The sequence below is a fragment of the Salmo salar genome, chromosome ssa04 (genome assembly GCF_905237065.1).
Source record: "Salmo salar chromosome ssa04, Ssal_v3.1, whole genome shotgun sequence".
In the NCBI taxonomy this organism is placed as follows: domain Eukaryota; kingdom Metazoa; phylum Chordata; class Actinopteri; order Salmoniformes; family Salmonidae; genus Salmo; species Salmo salar.
Genome location: NC_059445.1, coordinates 21,036,601 through 21,048,901, shown reverse-complemented (window position 1 = coordinate 21,048,901; position 12,301 = coordinate 21,036,601). Strand labels below are relative to the sequence as shown.

At 42.2% G+C, this 12,301-nt stretch overlaps 1 protein-coding gene across 1 annotated transcript; it reads left to right on the top strand.

The window, feature by feature from the left end:
* The first annotated feature begins 5,585 nt into the window (after nt 1-5,585).
* On the top strand, nt 5,586-12,197 carry LOC106602583 (syntaxin-3). Its single transcript, XM_014195299.2, has 10 exons — nt 5,586-6,159; nt 6,788-6,862; nt 6,952-7,051; nt 7,224-7,298; nt 7,533-7,603; nt 7,772-7,880; nt 8,526-8,599; nt 9,448-9,582; nt 9,700-9,810; nt 10,389-12,197. Exons 1-10 carry the CDS (start codon nt 6,130-6,132, stop codon nt 10,464-10,466), a joined length of 858 nt encoding a protein of 285 aa, XP_014050774.1. The 5' UTR covers nt 5,586-6,129; the 3' UTR covers nt 10,467-12,197.
* The last annotated feature ends 104 nt before the right edge of the window (nt 12,198-12,301 follow it).

Genomic DNA, 12,301 nt, shown 5'->3' with positions numbered 1-12,301 from the left:
TTAATCTTGATTGTTGTACAGTCGTCTCAAATAAATCTATGAAGGACCTCGGCGTTACTCTGGACCCTGATCTCTCTTTTGACGAACATATCAAGACTCTTTCAAGGACGGCTTTTTTCCATCTACGTAACATTGCAAAAATCAGACATTTTCTGTCCAAAAATGATGCAGAAAAATGAATCCATGCTTTTGTCACTTCTAGGTTAGACTACTGCAATGCTCTACTTTCCGGCTACCCGGATAAAGCACTAAATGAACTTCAGTTAGTGCTAAATACGGCTGCTAGAATCCTGACTAGAACCAAAAAATTGGATCATATTACTCCAGTGCTAGCCTCCCTACACTGGCTTCCTGTTAAGGCAAGGGCTGATTTCAAGGTTTTACTGCTAACCTACAAAGCATTATATGGGCTTGCTCCTACCTATCTTTACGATTTGGTCCTGCCGTACATACCTACACGTACGCTATGGTCACAAGACGCAGGCCTCCTAATTGTCCCTAGAATGTATAAGGAAACAGCTGGAGGCAGGGCTTTCTCCTGTCCTGTAGAGCTCCATTTTTATGGAATGGTCTGCCTACCCATGTGAGAGACGCAGACTCGGTCTCAACCTTTAAGTCTTTATTGAAGACTCATCTCTTCAGTAGGTCCTATGATTGAGTGTAGTCTGGCCCAGGAGTGTGAAGGTGAACGGAAAGGCACTGGAGCAAAGAACCGCCCTTGCTGTCTGCCTGGCCGGTTCCCCCTCTTTCCACTGGGATTCTCTGCCTCTACCCCTATTACGGGGGCTGAGTCACTGGCTTACTGGTGCTCTTCCATGCCGTCCCTGGGAGGGGTGCGTCACTTGAGTGGGTTGAGTCACTGACGTGGTCTTCCTGTCTGGGTTGGCGCCCCCCCTTGGGTTGTGCCATGGCGGAGATCTTTGTGGGCTATAGTCGGCCTTGTCTCAGGATGGTAAGTTGGTAGTTGAAGATGTCCCTCTAGTGGTGTGGGGGCTGTGCTTTGGCAAAGTGGGTGGGGTTATATCCTGCCTGTTTGGCCCTGTCCGGGGGTATCATCGGATGGGGCCACAGTGTCTCCTGACCCCTCCTGTCTCAGCCGCCAGTATTTATGCTACAGTAGTTTGTGTCGGGGGGCTAGCGTCAGTCTGTTATATCTGGAGTATTTCTCCTGTCTTATCCGGTGTCCTGTGTGAATTTAAGTATGCTCTCTCTAATTCTCTTTCTCTCTTTCTTTCTCTCTCTCGGAGGACCTGAGCCCTAGGACCATGCCTCAGGACTACCTGGCATGATGACTCCTTGCTGTCCCCAGGGTACCTGGCCGTGCTGCTGCTCCAGTTTCAACTGTTCTGCCTGCGGCTATGGAACCCTGCCCTGTTCACCGGACGTGCTACCTGTCCCAGACCTGCTGTTTTCATCTCTATAGAGACAGCAGGAGCGGTAGAGATACTCTCAATTATCAGCTATGAAAAGCCAACTGACATTTACTCTTGAGGTGCTGACCTGTTGCACCCTCGACAACCACTGTGATTATTATTTGACCATTCTGGTAATTTATGAACATTTGAACATCTTGGCCATGTTCTGTTATAATCTCCACCCGGCACAGCCAGAAGAGGACTGGCCACCCCTCATAGCCTGGTTCCTCTCTAGGTTTCTTCCTAGGTTTTGGGCTTTCTAGGGAGTTTTTCCTAGCCACCGTGCTTCTACACCTGCATTGCTTGCTGTTTGGGGTTTTAGGTTGGGTTTCTGTACAGCACTTTGAGATATCAGCTGATTTTAGAAGGGCTATATAAATACATTTGATTTGATTTGAGTAACTACAATGTTGAGCCATCCTCAGATTTCTCCTATCACAGACATTCAACTCTGTAACTGTTTTAAAGTCACCATTGGCCTTATGGTGAAATCCCTGAGTGATATCCTTCCTCTCCGGGACCTGTTAGGAAGGATGCCTGTATCTTTGTAGTGACTGAGTGTATTGATACACCATCCAAAGTGTAATTATTAACTTCACCACAGGAGGTTGGTGGCACGTTAATTGGGGAGGACGGGCTTGTGATAATGGTTGGAGCGGAATCTGTGGAATGGTATCAAATGCATCAGGCATGTGTTTGATGCCATTCTATGTGGCTCCATTCAGACATTATTATGAGCCTTCCTCCCCTCAGCAGCCTCCAGTGAACTTCACCACGCTCAAAGGGATATATTCAATGTCTGCTTTTTTTGCTTTTTTTTTACCGATCTACCAATAGGTGCCCTTTACGAGGCATTGGAAAACCTCAATGGTCTTTTCGGTTGAATCTGTGTTTGAAATTCATTGCTCTACTGAGGGACCTTACAGATAATTGTATGTGTGGAGTACAGAGATGAGGTAGTCATTCAAAAATCATGTTAAACACTATTATTGCACACAGAGTGAGTCCATGTAATGTAACATGTTAAGCACATTTTTACCCAGCTTATTGTCACAACAATGGCGTTGAAAACTTACTGACTCAAGACATTTCAGCTTTTCCTTTTTAATGAATTTGTAATTCCGTGTTGACATTATCGGGTATTGTGTGTAGGCCAATGACACAATCTCAGTTGAATCCATTTTAAATTCAGGCTGTAACACAACAAAATGTGGAAAAAGTCAAGGGATGTGAATACTTTCTGAAGGCACTATAGGTATTTTTCTCCACATGTTGTGTTCTATCATGAAAAGTTGTCTTGACAAGTTGTTCTCTTGAGAAACAACCAGCAGACAGAATGTACATTTTGTGGACTAATATATTGGTACCCTTGCACTTTTCTTAAATAATTCATAATTCTGCCTAAAATAAATTGAAATTGAAAATAACTCCACACCTGGTTATGTGAATTTCCACATTGCAGAACTAAATAACATTTTAGAAAATAAAACTATTGACAAAATTATTAGCACCCAGTACTAGTACTTGGTTGCACAGCATTTGGTCAGCATAACTGCCGCTTATTGCAGCCCTCAAGGAGCTTGCTGTACCTTTCTACTGGCAACTTTGCCCACTCTACAGCTGTAAATTGCTCCCAATTCTTCAATGTTTGATGGTTGCCTTATGACCAACTGTTGTTTTCAGATCTCGCCTTAGGGTTTCGACGGGACTCAGATCTGGACTCATTGCTGGTCACCCCAGTCCAGTGTTTCTTCTTGAGCCATTCCTGGGTTCTTCTTTGTGTTCTTGGGGTTGTTGTCCTGCTGGATACCCATGACCTTCGACAGAGACCTCATTTTTGGAATCTGGGTTGAACACTGCACTCCAAAACTCCTTGATAAGCTGCTGATTTCATGATGCCTTGCACATGTTCAAGGCCCCCAGTACCAGAGGCAGCAAAGCAGCCTCACAGTATTATCAAAAAACTCTCGCATGTTTGGTTGTAGGGAGGGTGTTATTTTCTTTGAATGCTTAATTTGGTCATACATTACTGTAGTTCTACTTGGAATATCGTTGTTCAACAGGAGAAGTAAAAAAAATTACTTGAGTGAAGGGTGACAATATATTAGGCTGCAACTTTACCCAGGGATTGCACATACTGTCAAGACAAACCCAGAGGGTTTGCAACCTTTTATGTGTAAGAGGTTGAGACATCAGAAAAGAGGAAATACATGGGAGATTAGGATGGAGGTATTGAATAGGTATATGAGGCAGAGCTGAGTGAAAGAGAGCATCTGAGGCAAGGAGAAGAAGCAAGAATAGAGGAAAAAGACGCTGACATTTACACACACCAGGGTAAAACCCAAATATTTGATTCTGTAATGAGAAAATGCACCTCTTTCCAACGTTATTCCACCGCTTTCTCATTTGTCTCCGTGTTCTCTGTATTTCTCATTGTCTCGGAGAGTGCCGGTCGCGTGCCCCCACAGATCGTAACTCCGGTCTCCTTTTAAAAAATCATATAATAACTTTGATATTTTCCCAACAGCTGAAGAGAAGTGAAGATCCCATGATGAAGGTCCTACCCATTCTGGCCATGATGCTACTCGGGGCGTCTGCCATGGTGCTCAATGGCCTAAACTCCACCGGTACAGTAGCCTGCCCTCATCATCTTAACACCACAGTGACTGATGTAGATTCTTTCAACAGAATATATATTTTGAGGGCCAGATACTCTGACCCAGATTAAGCCTAGTCCTGGACTGAAAAGCATGTTCAAATGAGAATCTCCATGTAAAGTTCTGTGTCTGCCCCCATCAAAAAATATATAGTATAGTATACATATAAATACTATAGTATTCACTGTAGTGTTTTTGCTGACTTTACTATAGTATTTACTGTAGTACTGTATACTGTTTTATTTACAGTTAATTATAGTATAAATACTGTAGTAAAATATAACTGTAGTCAAATCTGTCGATGTGCCCTTGAGCAAGGCACTTAACCCTAATTGCTCCTGTAAGTCATTTTGGATAAGAGCGTCTGCTCAATTACTAAAATGTAAATGTAAATACTATAGTAATTAATGTTGTGTTTTTGCGGGTTGTAGTAGACTGTAGTGTTTTTGTGGATATGACTGTACTATTTGTTTTATTGTCTTTGATATAGAATTCAAGGCTTTCTCCTTCAGGAAACCTACTGGAGAAATACTAAGAGCTAGTTTTCCATAACCTGTAGGTAGGACTGGGGTCTGAACAGACCCCGGCGCTTCTGGTCTTTTCTATAACCTGTAAGGAACTCAGTATATGGTCTTTACTTTGCATGTAGGTGTCTCACTTATGGGTGGAACAAATTGCGATATGGGGAATGGGCAGGGTATATGCAAATAAGATACTGTAGTATTTACTATAGTTTTTTAAAAATGGAGTGCTTTTGCAGACTATAGTGTTTGTGTGGATAATACTGTAGTATTTACTATAGTATTCTACAGTTTACTGCAACATTCTATAGTAAGTACTACATATGGTCGAGGGATATTACAGTGTGTAGTGTAGTATTTTTTCATGTTGGTGGGAAACCAGCCCTGAGAGTATATGGACGGAGCCTCTCTCTCTCATATCCCTCCTTCTAATCTCTCCCTTGTTCTTCCCATGTTTGTTTAGAACCTAAGCGGGTCTCTGGGAAGGTCAAGGTCTTTCTCCCATGTTCTTGCCATTCTACCTGGTATAAACTTCTTCAAGGAAGACTTGGACTTTACATCTGCTGAGGTAAATTCAGACTTCTCTAAGGTTTTAGCTTACAGACAGACCCATGTTCTCTTAGTTATTTAACCTTATTTAGGCAAGAGTCCCATTGAGCCCAAAGTAAGATTTAACGAAGCAACTGATAGTGTTAGAAACTTCTAGACACATTGCATTTGAGAATCCTATCTAGCCCTATTGTATTTATAGGTCTAGATAGGACCTATATAATGTATTTTCAGGAGGAATGGTGTCGATAAAAATGCTGCTTCACGTGTTTGTACTATGAAACATTATGCATTTTTTTATTCGAAAATATAAAAAAAGGAATACTAAATATCTTAATGAATCAATAATCATTGCATTACTTTATTTTGTTGACCTGGCCTTATTTAGCTATATTTAGAAAGCAGATGGGGGTCAAGAAATAACAATACAAATGCAGCCTCTTCTCATTTATAGATGGACAACCCACTGGGTTGACTTTACAGATTTAGAATTTAACCTATTACCTTTCCATTCAGTGCCCTGTTTGAGTAGTCTGCCCAAAACAGAGATCATGCGTGATATTTACTTTGCATCCTTTTTTACGCATGCTATTGATGAGAGACAGAGAGAGAGAGAGAGAGAGAGAGAGAGAGAGAGAGAGATTAATTGCCCTCTACACAACTGTTGCTCTAATCCTCCTTGAGAGGATAGGCTTAGTAAAACTACAGGTTGGAGACGCTGCTACAGCCATATTGAACAGACATTTTGTAAAAAAAAAAAAAGATTGTTCTTTTTTTATTTGATGACCATATTCTAATGGCCATTTAGCCTACTAAATCTTTTTACAACTAACTTCGAAACGTATTTTCGGCCAAATCACTGGATGAATCAGTAGGCTATTAAATTGTAATGGTCTAATTTGGTAACCTTTTAATTAGTGGTTGTAGATTAGAATATCGCTTTTTTGATAGTTTAGAGATTGTGACAGTGACAACACAGTTTTGAAGATGAAGGACCGATTGGAACAGTTGAAGGCGGTAAGCTACGTCTTTTTATACACTTGTTCATGTTTTCATAGCCTTGCTTGCTATTAGCTCAACATATAACCGTTGCTAATCATATATAATTATATAATAGGGATGGGGGACGTATCAGATTTACTCGTTTGTCTTTGCGCACTAGATGCGGATGGTCCGGATGAGCGGTTTGGCCATAACATTAGAACAACTGTTTGATCCCATTTTCAGGCCTAGAAAAGCGGAAATAGAAATAGCCTAGTTGAACATTGGGCTAATAAACATTAGAGCATTCATTTATTCTAGGAAGTAGGTAGGCCTAATTGGGGTGTGATGATATTCAGGCTGTACACTTGTTTATTGGTGGTGCGTTACAAATGGAGGGGGGTGGGTACAGAGAAGGATTGTTTTCTCCTAATTTCCTGCACCTCATCCAAGATCTCAATGTCATCGATGTAGGCTATTCATTGTAGCTTGTGTGCGCTGCAATCCTTATTGTGTCTGGTTAAAAAATGTACTTTATAGTGGCTTCAAAACACATTGTTTCACTGATGTAAGAACCGCTAAAAAGCCGGTGAGTGTAATTATCTCACCACAAACACACCACCACAACAACTGTGTGTGTGTGTGTGTGTGTGTGTGTCAACAGAAAAGTGATGTGGCTGGGGACGATGTGGAGATTCCAGTGGAGAACCAAGCCTTTATGGATGACTTCTTCGCCCAGGTATTTCTGACCATACTCCTGATGTTTGTGTGTGTATTTGCGTGCGCGTGTGTTCACCAGTGTGTCATCATTGCCTGTCTCGGTCTCAGATTGAGGAGATTCGCGGCAGCATCGATAAGATAGATGAGAGTGTGGCGCAAGCAAAGAAGCTGTACTCTACCATCCTCTCCGCCCCTACGTCAGAGCAGAGTAAACATCATCATTCAATCCCACTCTGTCTCTGCCCCCTCTCTCTCTCTCTCTCTCTCTCTCTTCGTTATCTCACCCACTTTCTTTCCATTCCATATTGTTCATCTTTGTGGCTTATTGATACTTCTATGTTACAATCGCTCTTTTTTCTCCCTTTCTCTGTGCTCACCAGAGACGCAGGATGATTTGGAGGCAGTCACCAACGACATCAAGAAAGCAGCCGGCACCGCTCGCAACAAACTAAAGAGTCAGTCCTTCTTGACCCTTTAAATATTAGACGCACCATATCTTACCCACAGTCTTTCTGACGACCAACCGTTTTTTCTGACGACCAGCACAACAGTCATCAAATTGTATAAACTTAGTTTTCCTGTCAAGATAAAATGTTTTTGAATGCCATGGACTCCAATGCCATGGTCATTTTGTGTTGTTGTCGATGGCCGTAGTCACGGTAACGGTTGCATGTTCCCATCCCTGGCAGGTATCGAGAAGCAACTTGAGACAAACACAGAGGAACGGTCGTCAGCAGACACGAGGATTCGGAAGTCCCAGGTAACCCTTAAAAAAACGAACTAACCTCAACCATACCCTTAACTCTATCGGTTTGCACGTCAATCATGTCCCCGTCGTTTTTCCTGTTGGAGACCGGGGTTGGAGACTTGGGTTCCATCCCCACTGGTTACCATAACAACCTCTGTACCCACCTCCACCTTTTCCCAGCATGCCATCCTGGCCAAGAAGTTTGTGGAGGTGATGACCAAGTACAACGAGGCTCAGACGGATTTTAGAGACAAGAGCAAAGGCCGCATCGCCCGGCAGCTGGAGATCAGTGAGTCTGACGTCTATGAACCTTCATAACCATGTGATAACCATGTCATAACCAGTAGTATAGACAAGATACCTGGTATAACTCGGGCCAGGGTTTTTTGTTCCTGGAAAAGTCAATTGTCAGGAAAAAATGCAGGCCCAAGTTGCATTAAGTCGTAGACGGGAGTGTATGTTTCAACCTACCACAGACAGACTCAAACCAATACAATGCTCTTTACCAGTTCAAATACTTGGAAAATCCTTTCAAATACTTTGAGTGTTTGCTTGAATCTGCCTGGAGTTGGGCAGGGTTGCAGTTTTGTTCCTTTTCTTTTCTGTTTTATTAAGCCAGGCAAGCTCAGACACAGATAAAGTATTTGAAACCCAGATCTGCTGTTGATGGCGTGTATTAGTATAGTCTATGTATTAGTATAGTCTATGTATTAGTATAGTCTATGTATTAGTATAGTCTATGTATTAGTATAGTCTATGTATTAGTAGTCTATGTATTAGTATAGTCTATGTATTAGTATAGTCTATGTATTAGTATAGTCTATGTATTAGTATAGTCTATGGCAGCATTACGGGCCTGTTGTATGTTATTAACTTGTTATTAAGCCTTTCATACATGTTATTAACCCCTTTCTGTGAACTCTCCACTCCACAGCGGGAAAAACAACGACCGATGAGGAGCTGGAGGAGATGTTAGAAGGAGGGAACGCAGCCGTCTTCACCGCAGGGGTAATTCTGTGTGTGTGCGTGCGTATGTGTACAAGCGAGAATGTTTGTGTTTGTGTATGTGTGTGTGTACGAGCGAGAATGCTTGTGAGTGTGTATGTGTACAAGCGAGAATGCTTGTGAGTGAGTCTGTACAAGCAAGAATGCTTGTGAGTATGTGTGTTAAAGCATCCTGTATATCCTCTCCTATGTGTGGGTGTTCAACCGTTGTCTATATCCTCTCCTAGTGTGGGTGTTAAACCGTTGTGTATATCCTCTCCTAGTGTGGGTGTTAAACCGTTGTGTATATCCTCTCCTAGTGTGGGTGTTAAACCATTGTGTATATCCTCTCCTAGTGTGGGTGTTAAACCGTTGTGTATATCCTCTCCTAGTGTGGGTGTTAAACCGTTGTGTATATCCTCTTCTAGTGTGGGTGTTTAACCGTTGTGTATATCCTCTCCTAGTGTGGGTGTTAAACCATTGTGTATATCCTCTCCTAGTGTGGGTGTTAAACCGTTGTGTATATCCTCTCCTAGTGTGGGTGTTAAACCGTTGTGTATATCCTCTCCTAGTGTGGGTGTTAAACCGTTGTGTATATCCTCTCCTAGTGTGGGTGTTAAACCATTCTGTATATCCTCTCCTAGTGTGGGTGTTAAACCGTTGTGTATATCCTCTCCTAGTGTGGGTGTTAAACCGTTGTGTATATCCTCTCCTAGTGTGGGTGTTAAACCATTCTGTATATCCTCTCCTAGTGTGGGTGTTAAACCGTTGTGTATATCCTCTCCTAGTGTGGGTGTTAAACCGTTGTGTATATCCTCTCTTATGTGTGGGTGTTAAACCATTGTGTATATCCTCTCTTATGTGTTTTGTAGATCATGGAGTCGGGTATATCGAAGCAGGCGTTGAATGAGATCGAGGCGCGGCATAAAGATATTGTGAGGCTGGAGAGCAGCATCAAAGAGCTTCATGACATGTTCGTGGACATTGCTATGCTGGTGGAGAACCAGGTAACCCTTCACACCTTTTAGGGTGCATCCCAAATGGCACCCTATTCCCTACGTAGTGCACTGCTTTTGACCGCTGTTTGTGTGACTCTCCCAACACTCCGCTCACTCCCTTCAAAGGGCGGTATGATTGACAAGATTGAGAGCAACATGGACCAATCGGTGGGCTTCGTAGAGCGGGCTGTTGCCGACACCAAGAAAGCAGCCAAATTTCAGCAGGAGGCCCGTAGGGTGAGTGGGGCTGAAACCATAGAATTAGAATGAGTAGAATGGCCGTCCCCATTCAGGTCGATGATGCCAAAGTAGGTGATTCTATTTATACGGCTGCAACGTCCTGTTTATAGGTCCACTTCAGTCCGGACACTAGACCTATTATCTATCACCTTGGTCCATACAGGAGAAGGGATACATTGGCTTCGTCCCAAATGGCACCCTGTTACCTTCATAGTGCATTGCTTTTGAAAGTACTGCACTATACAGGGAAAAGGGTGCCATTTGGGACATACACTAAATCTACTGTCTTGCTACAGGGGGTTCAGCATTCTCACTCATGCAAAGAATCTCTTAAAAACTTCTGAACTTGCAATGGCACATTGAGTCTCTAAATATTTATTGTGGGTTATGATTTCTCTCTATGGTCAGGTCAATCTTCCCTTTTGTTTTTCTGAGTTTTTTCTTGTTCTCTTTCTTCTCTCCCTTCCCTTCATTGTTTCTTTATATTTATTCCTCCTCTTACTCCTCTGTGTCCTCTTGCTCTCTCGTATCCTCTGTCTTTCTTTGCCTCTTTCTTTCCGTCTTCCGCCCTTTAGAAGCAGATGATGATCATGTGTTGCTGTGTCATTCTCTGTGTCATCGGAGGGTCCTTCCTCTACAGCTTTATCAAATAGGAAATACCGTCCGGGGAAAACTTGTTGTGAAACTGAGAGGTGTTCAAAACTTAAACGTTTAAATCATGTATTGATCCAGAAGGATGTTACCCTGGTCACAGATCTCTTTGTACTCTTGCAAACGCCATTCCTGTCCCTGTCAAGCCAAATGTGTGGATTTCCAAGTTTGATCAGGGCCTGGATTTATAAAGCCTTTCAGAGTATGAGTGCAGATCTGGGATCAGTTGAACCTTTTAGATCACATGGACAGGCGGGGCAGGATCCTAGATCAGCACTCCTACTCTGAGATGCTTTATGAATACGGGACCAGATTAGATAACGTTAGATCCAGGTTATTCTTAGTCTGTGTCCCACATGGCACCCTATTCCCCTTGTAGTATATAGGGAATAGGGTGCCATTTGGGATGTAGACTTAGGCTTTATTATTGGCCTCTTAACGTGATAATTACTTATGACTCTGGCCTCAGGGGAAGTTGAAGAAGAGTGTCCCAGATTACCCCCAGTCTAACCTGGGTGGATGGATCAACAGTGGTCACTGTCTGTCAAGAGACGCATACAGCGCTACTCAGAGGAGATGCACTTCAGTCCGGCTTAAGGCTTTCCACCCTACATTGTCTTTCGTCTTCTCTCTCCCTCTTTCCTTTCGTCTTTTTCTCTGTCTTTCTTTCTCTCTCTCACACACACACACACACACCCACAGTCTCTCTCTTTTCCCCTCTCTCTCTCGTTCCTCTTTTCAGGCATGCTTCTCCCCACAGCTCCTTTTCCCACTTCAAGGATTTGTGTCAATTAGCTTTGGTAGTGTGGCTCCTTAATAATCTAAGCCAAGACAGGTTAACGATAACACTGTAATCATGTCAAGTAACCTAAAGATATTGGTAAACAAAATATGATAAAACGATGATTCACTGCCCTATTGTCAGCTAGTAATCAACATGACCCCAAAATGGCACCTTTTTATGTTATTATTGTGTGTTGAAGTTATTGCTTAATATTGCACTCATGTCATTTTTATCCTACATGTGTGTTGATGCATGTACCACCAGGGAGCATGCCTGTGTCATAAAACTGTCACATGCGCTCTCTCTACAAATGATGTGTATAAACCCTGGATGACTGTATGTGTATAAACCCTGTATTGAAGCCACCCTGCAGCCATCTTGGTAATCCCCCTCGATGGTTAAAAGATTTTGGAAGCTATAGAAATGCATTTGTTAATGTCTACATTCGTTTTGACACGTTTATTCTATTACAGACGCTTTAATGCATACTTTTAAATTATATTATGTGGCCTAAACATTTTTTTAAATGGGGAGAGTACTAATGTTACTGTCCCCACTACAAAAAAAATACTTAAATACATGTAATTTTGTCTTTGAAATACTATGGAGGACTACTCCTTCTAGGGAGTGCCAATATGGCCGACTGGTGGCTTCAAAGCATCTCAATGACCAATACATAGCATCAGCAGTGCAGGGTTTATTTATATAAGCCATTGCTCTCTACCCCCTCTAATAATAGATAGGATAGTATTTTTGTTGTGATGCAAGCAAGCAGTATCAAGTGAATAGCCAATATGTCTGTGTGTGTTTGTGTCTTCAGTCAGATACATGTGTAGTGATTTTGTAGGCATTTATATGGAAAATGTTTATCTGAACAAAATGTAAGGTCAGGTTTCAGTTTTGTAGCTTTTCCCCTCTCTTGACAAAAAATAAAAAATAATCGCCATTTGCCAAGTGTTTTTATTTGTAAGTTTTCATTATTCAACTACTTGAAACTGCTTTGAAAAATAGGAATAAAACAAAACGAATTGCCTTTGACATCTCTCGCCGTCT

Excerpts from the sequence above, each read along its gene's own strand:
- LOC106602583 (XM_014195299.2), top strand. The coding sequence starts at position 6,130 with ATGAAGGACCGATTGGAACAGTTGAAGGCG. Across the intron at positions 6,160-6,787 it reads GATTGGAACAGTTGAAGGCG|AAAAGTGATGTGGCTGGGGA; the intron begins GTAAGCTACGTC and ends GTGTGTCAACAG. Across the intron at positions 8,600-9,447 it reads CAGCCGTCTTCACCGCAGGG|ATCATGGAGTCGGGTATATC; the intron begins GTAATTCTGTGT and ends TGTGTTTTGTAG.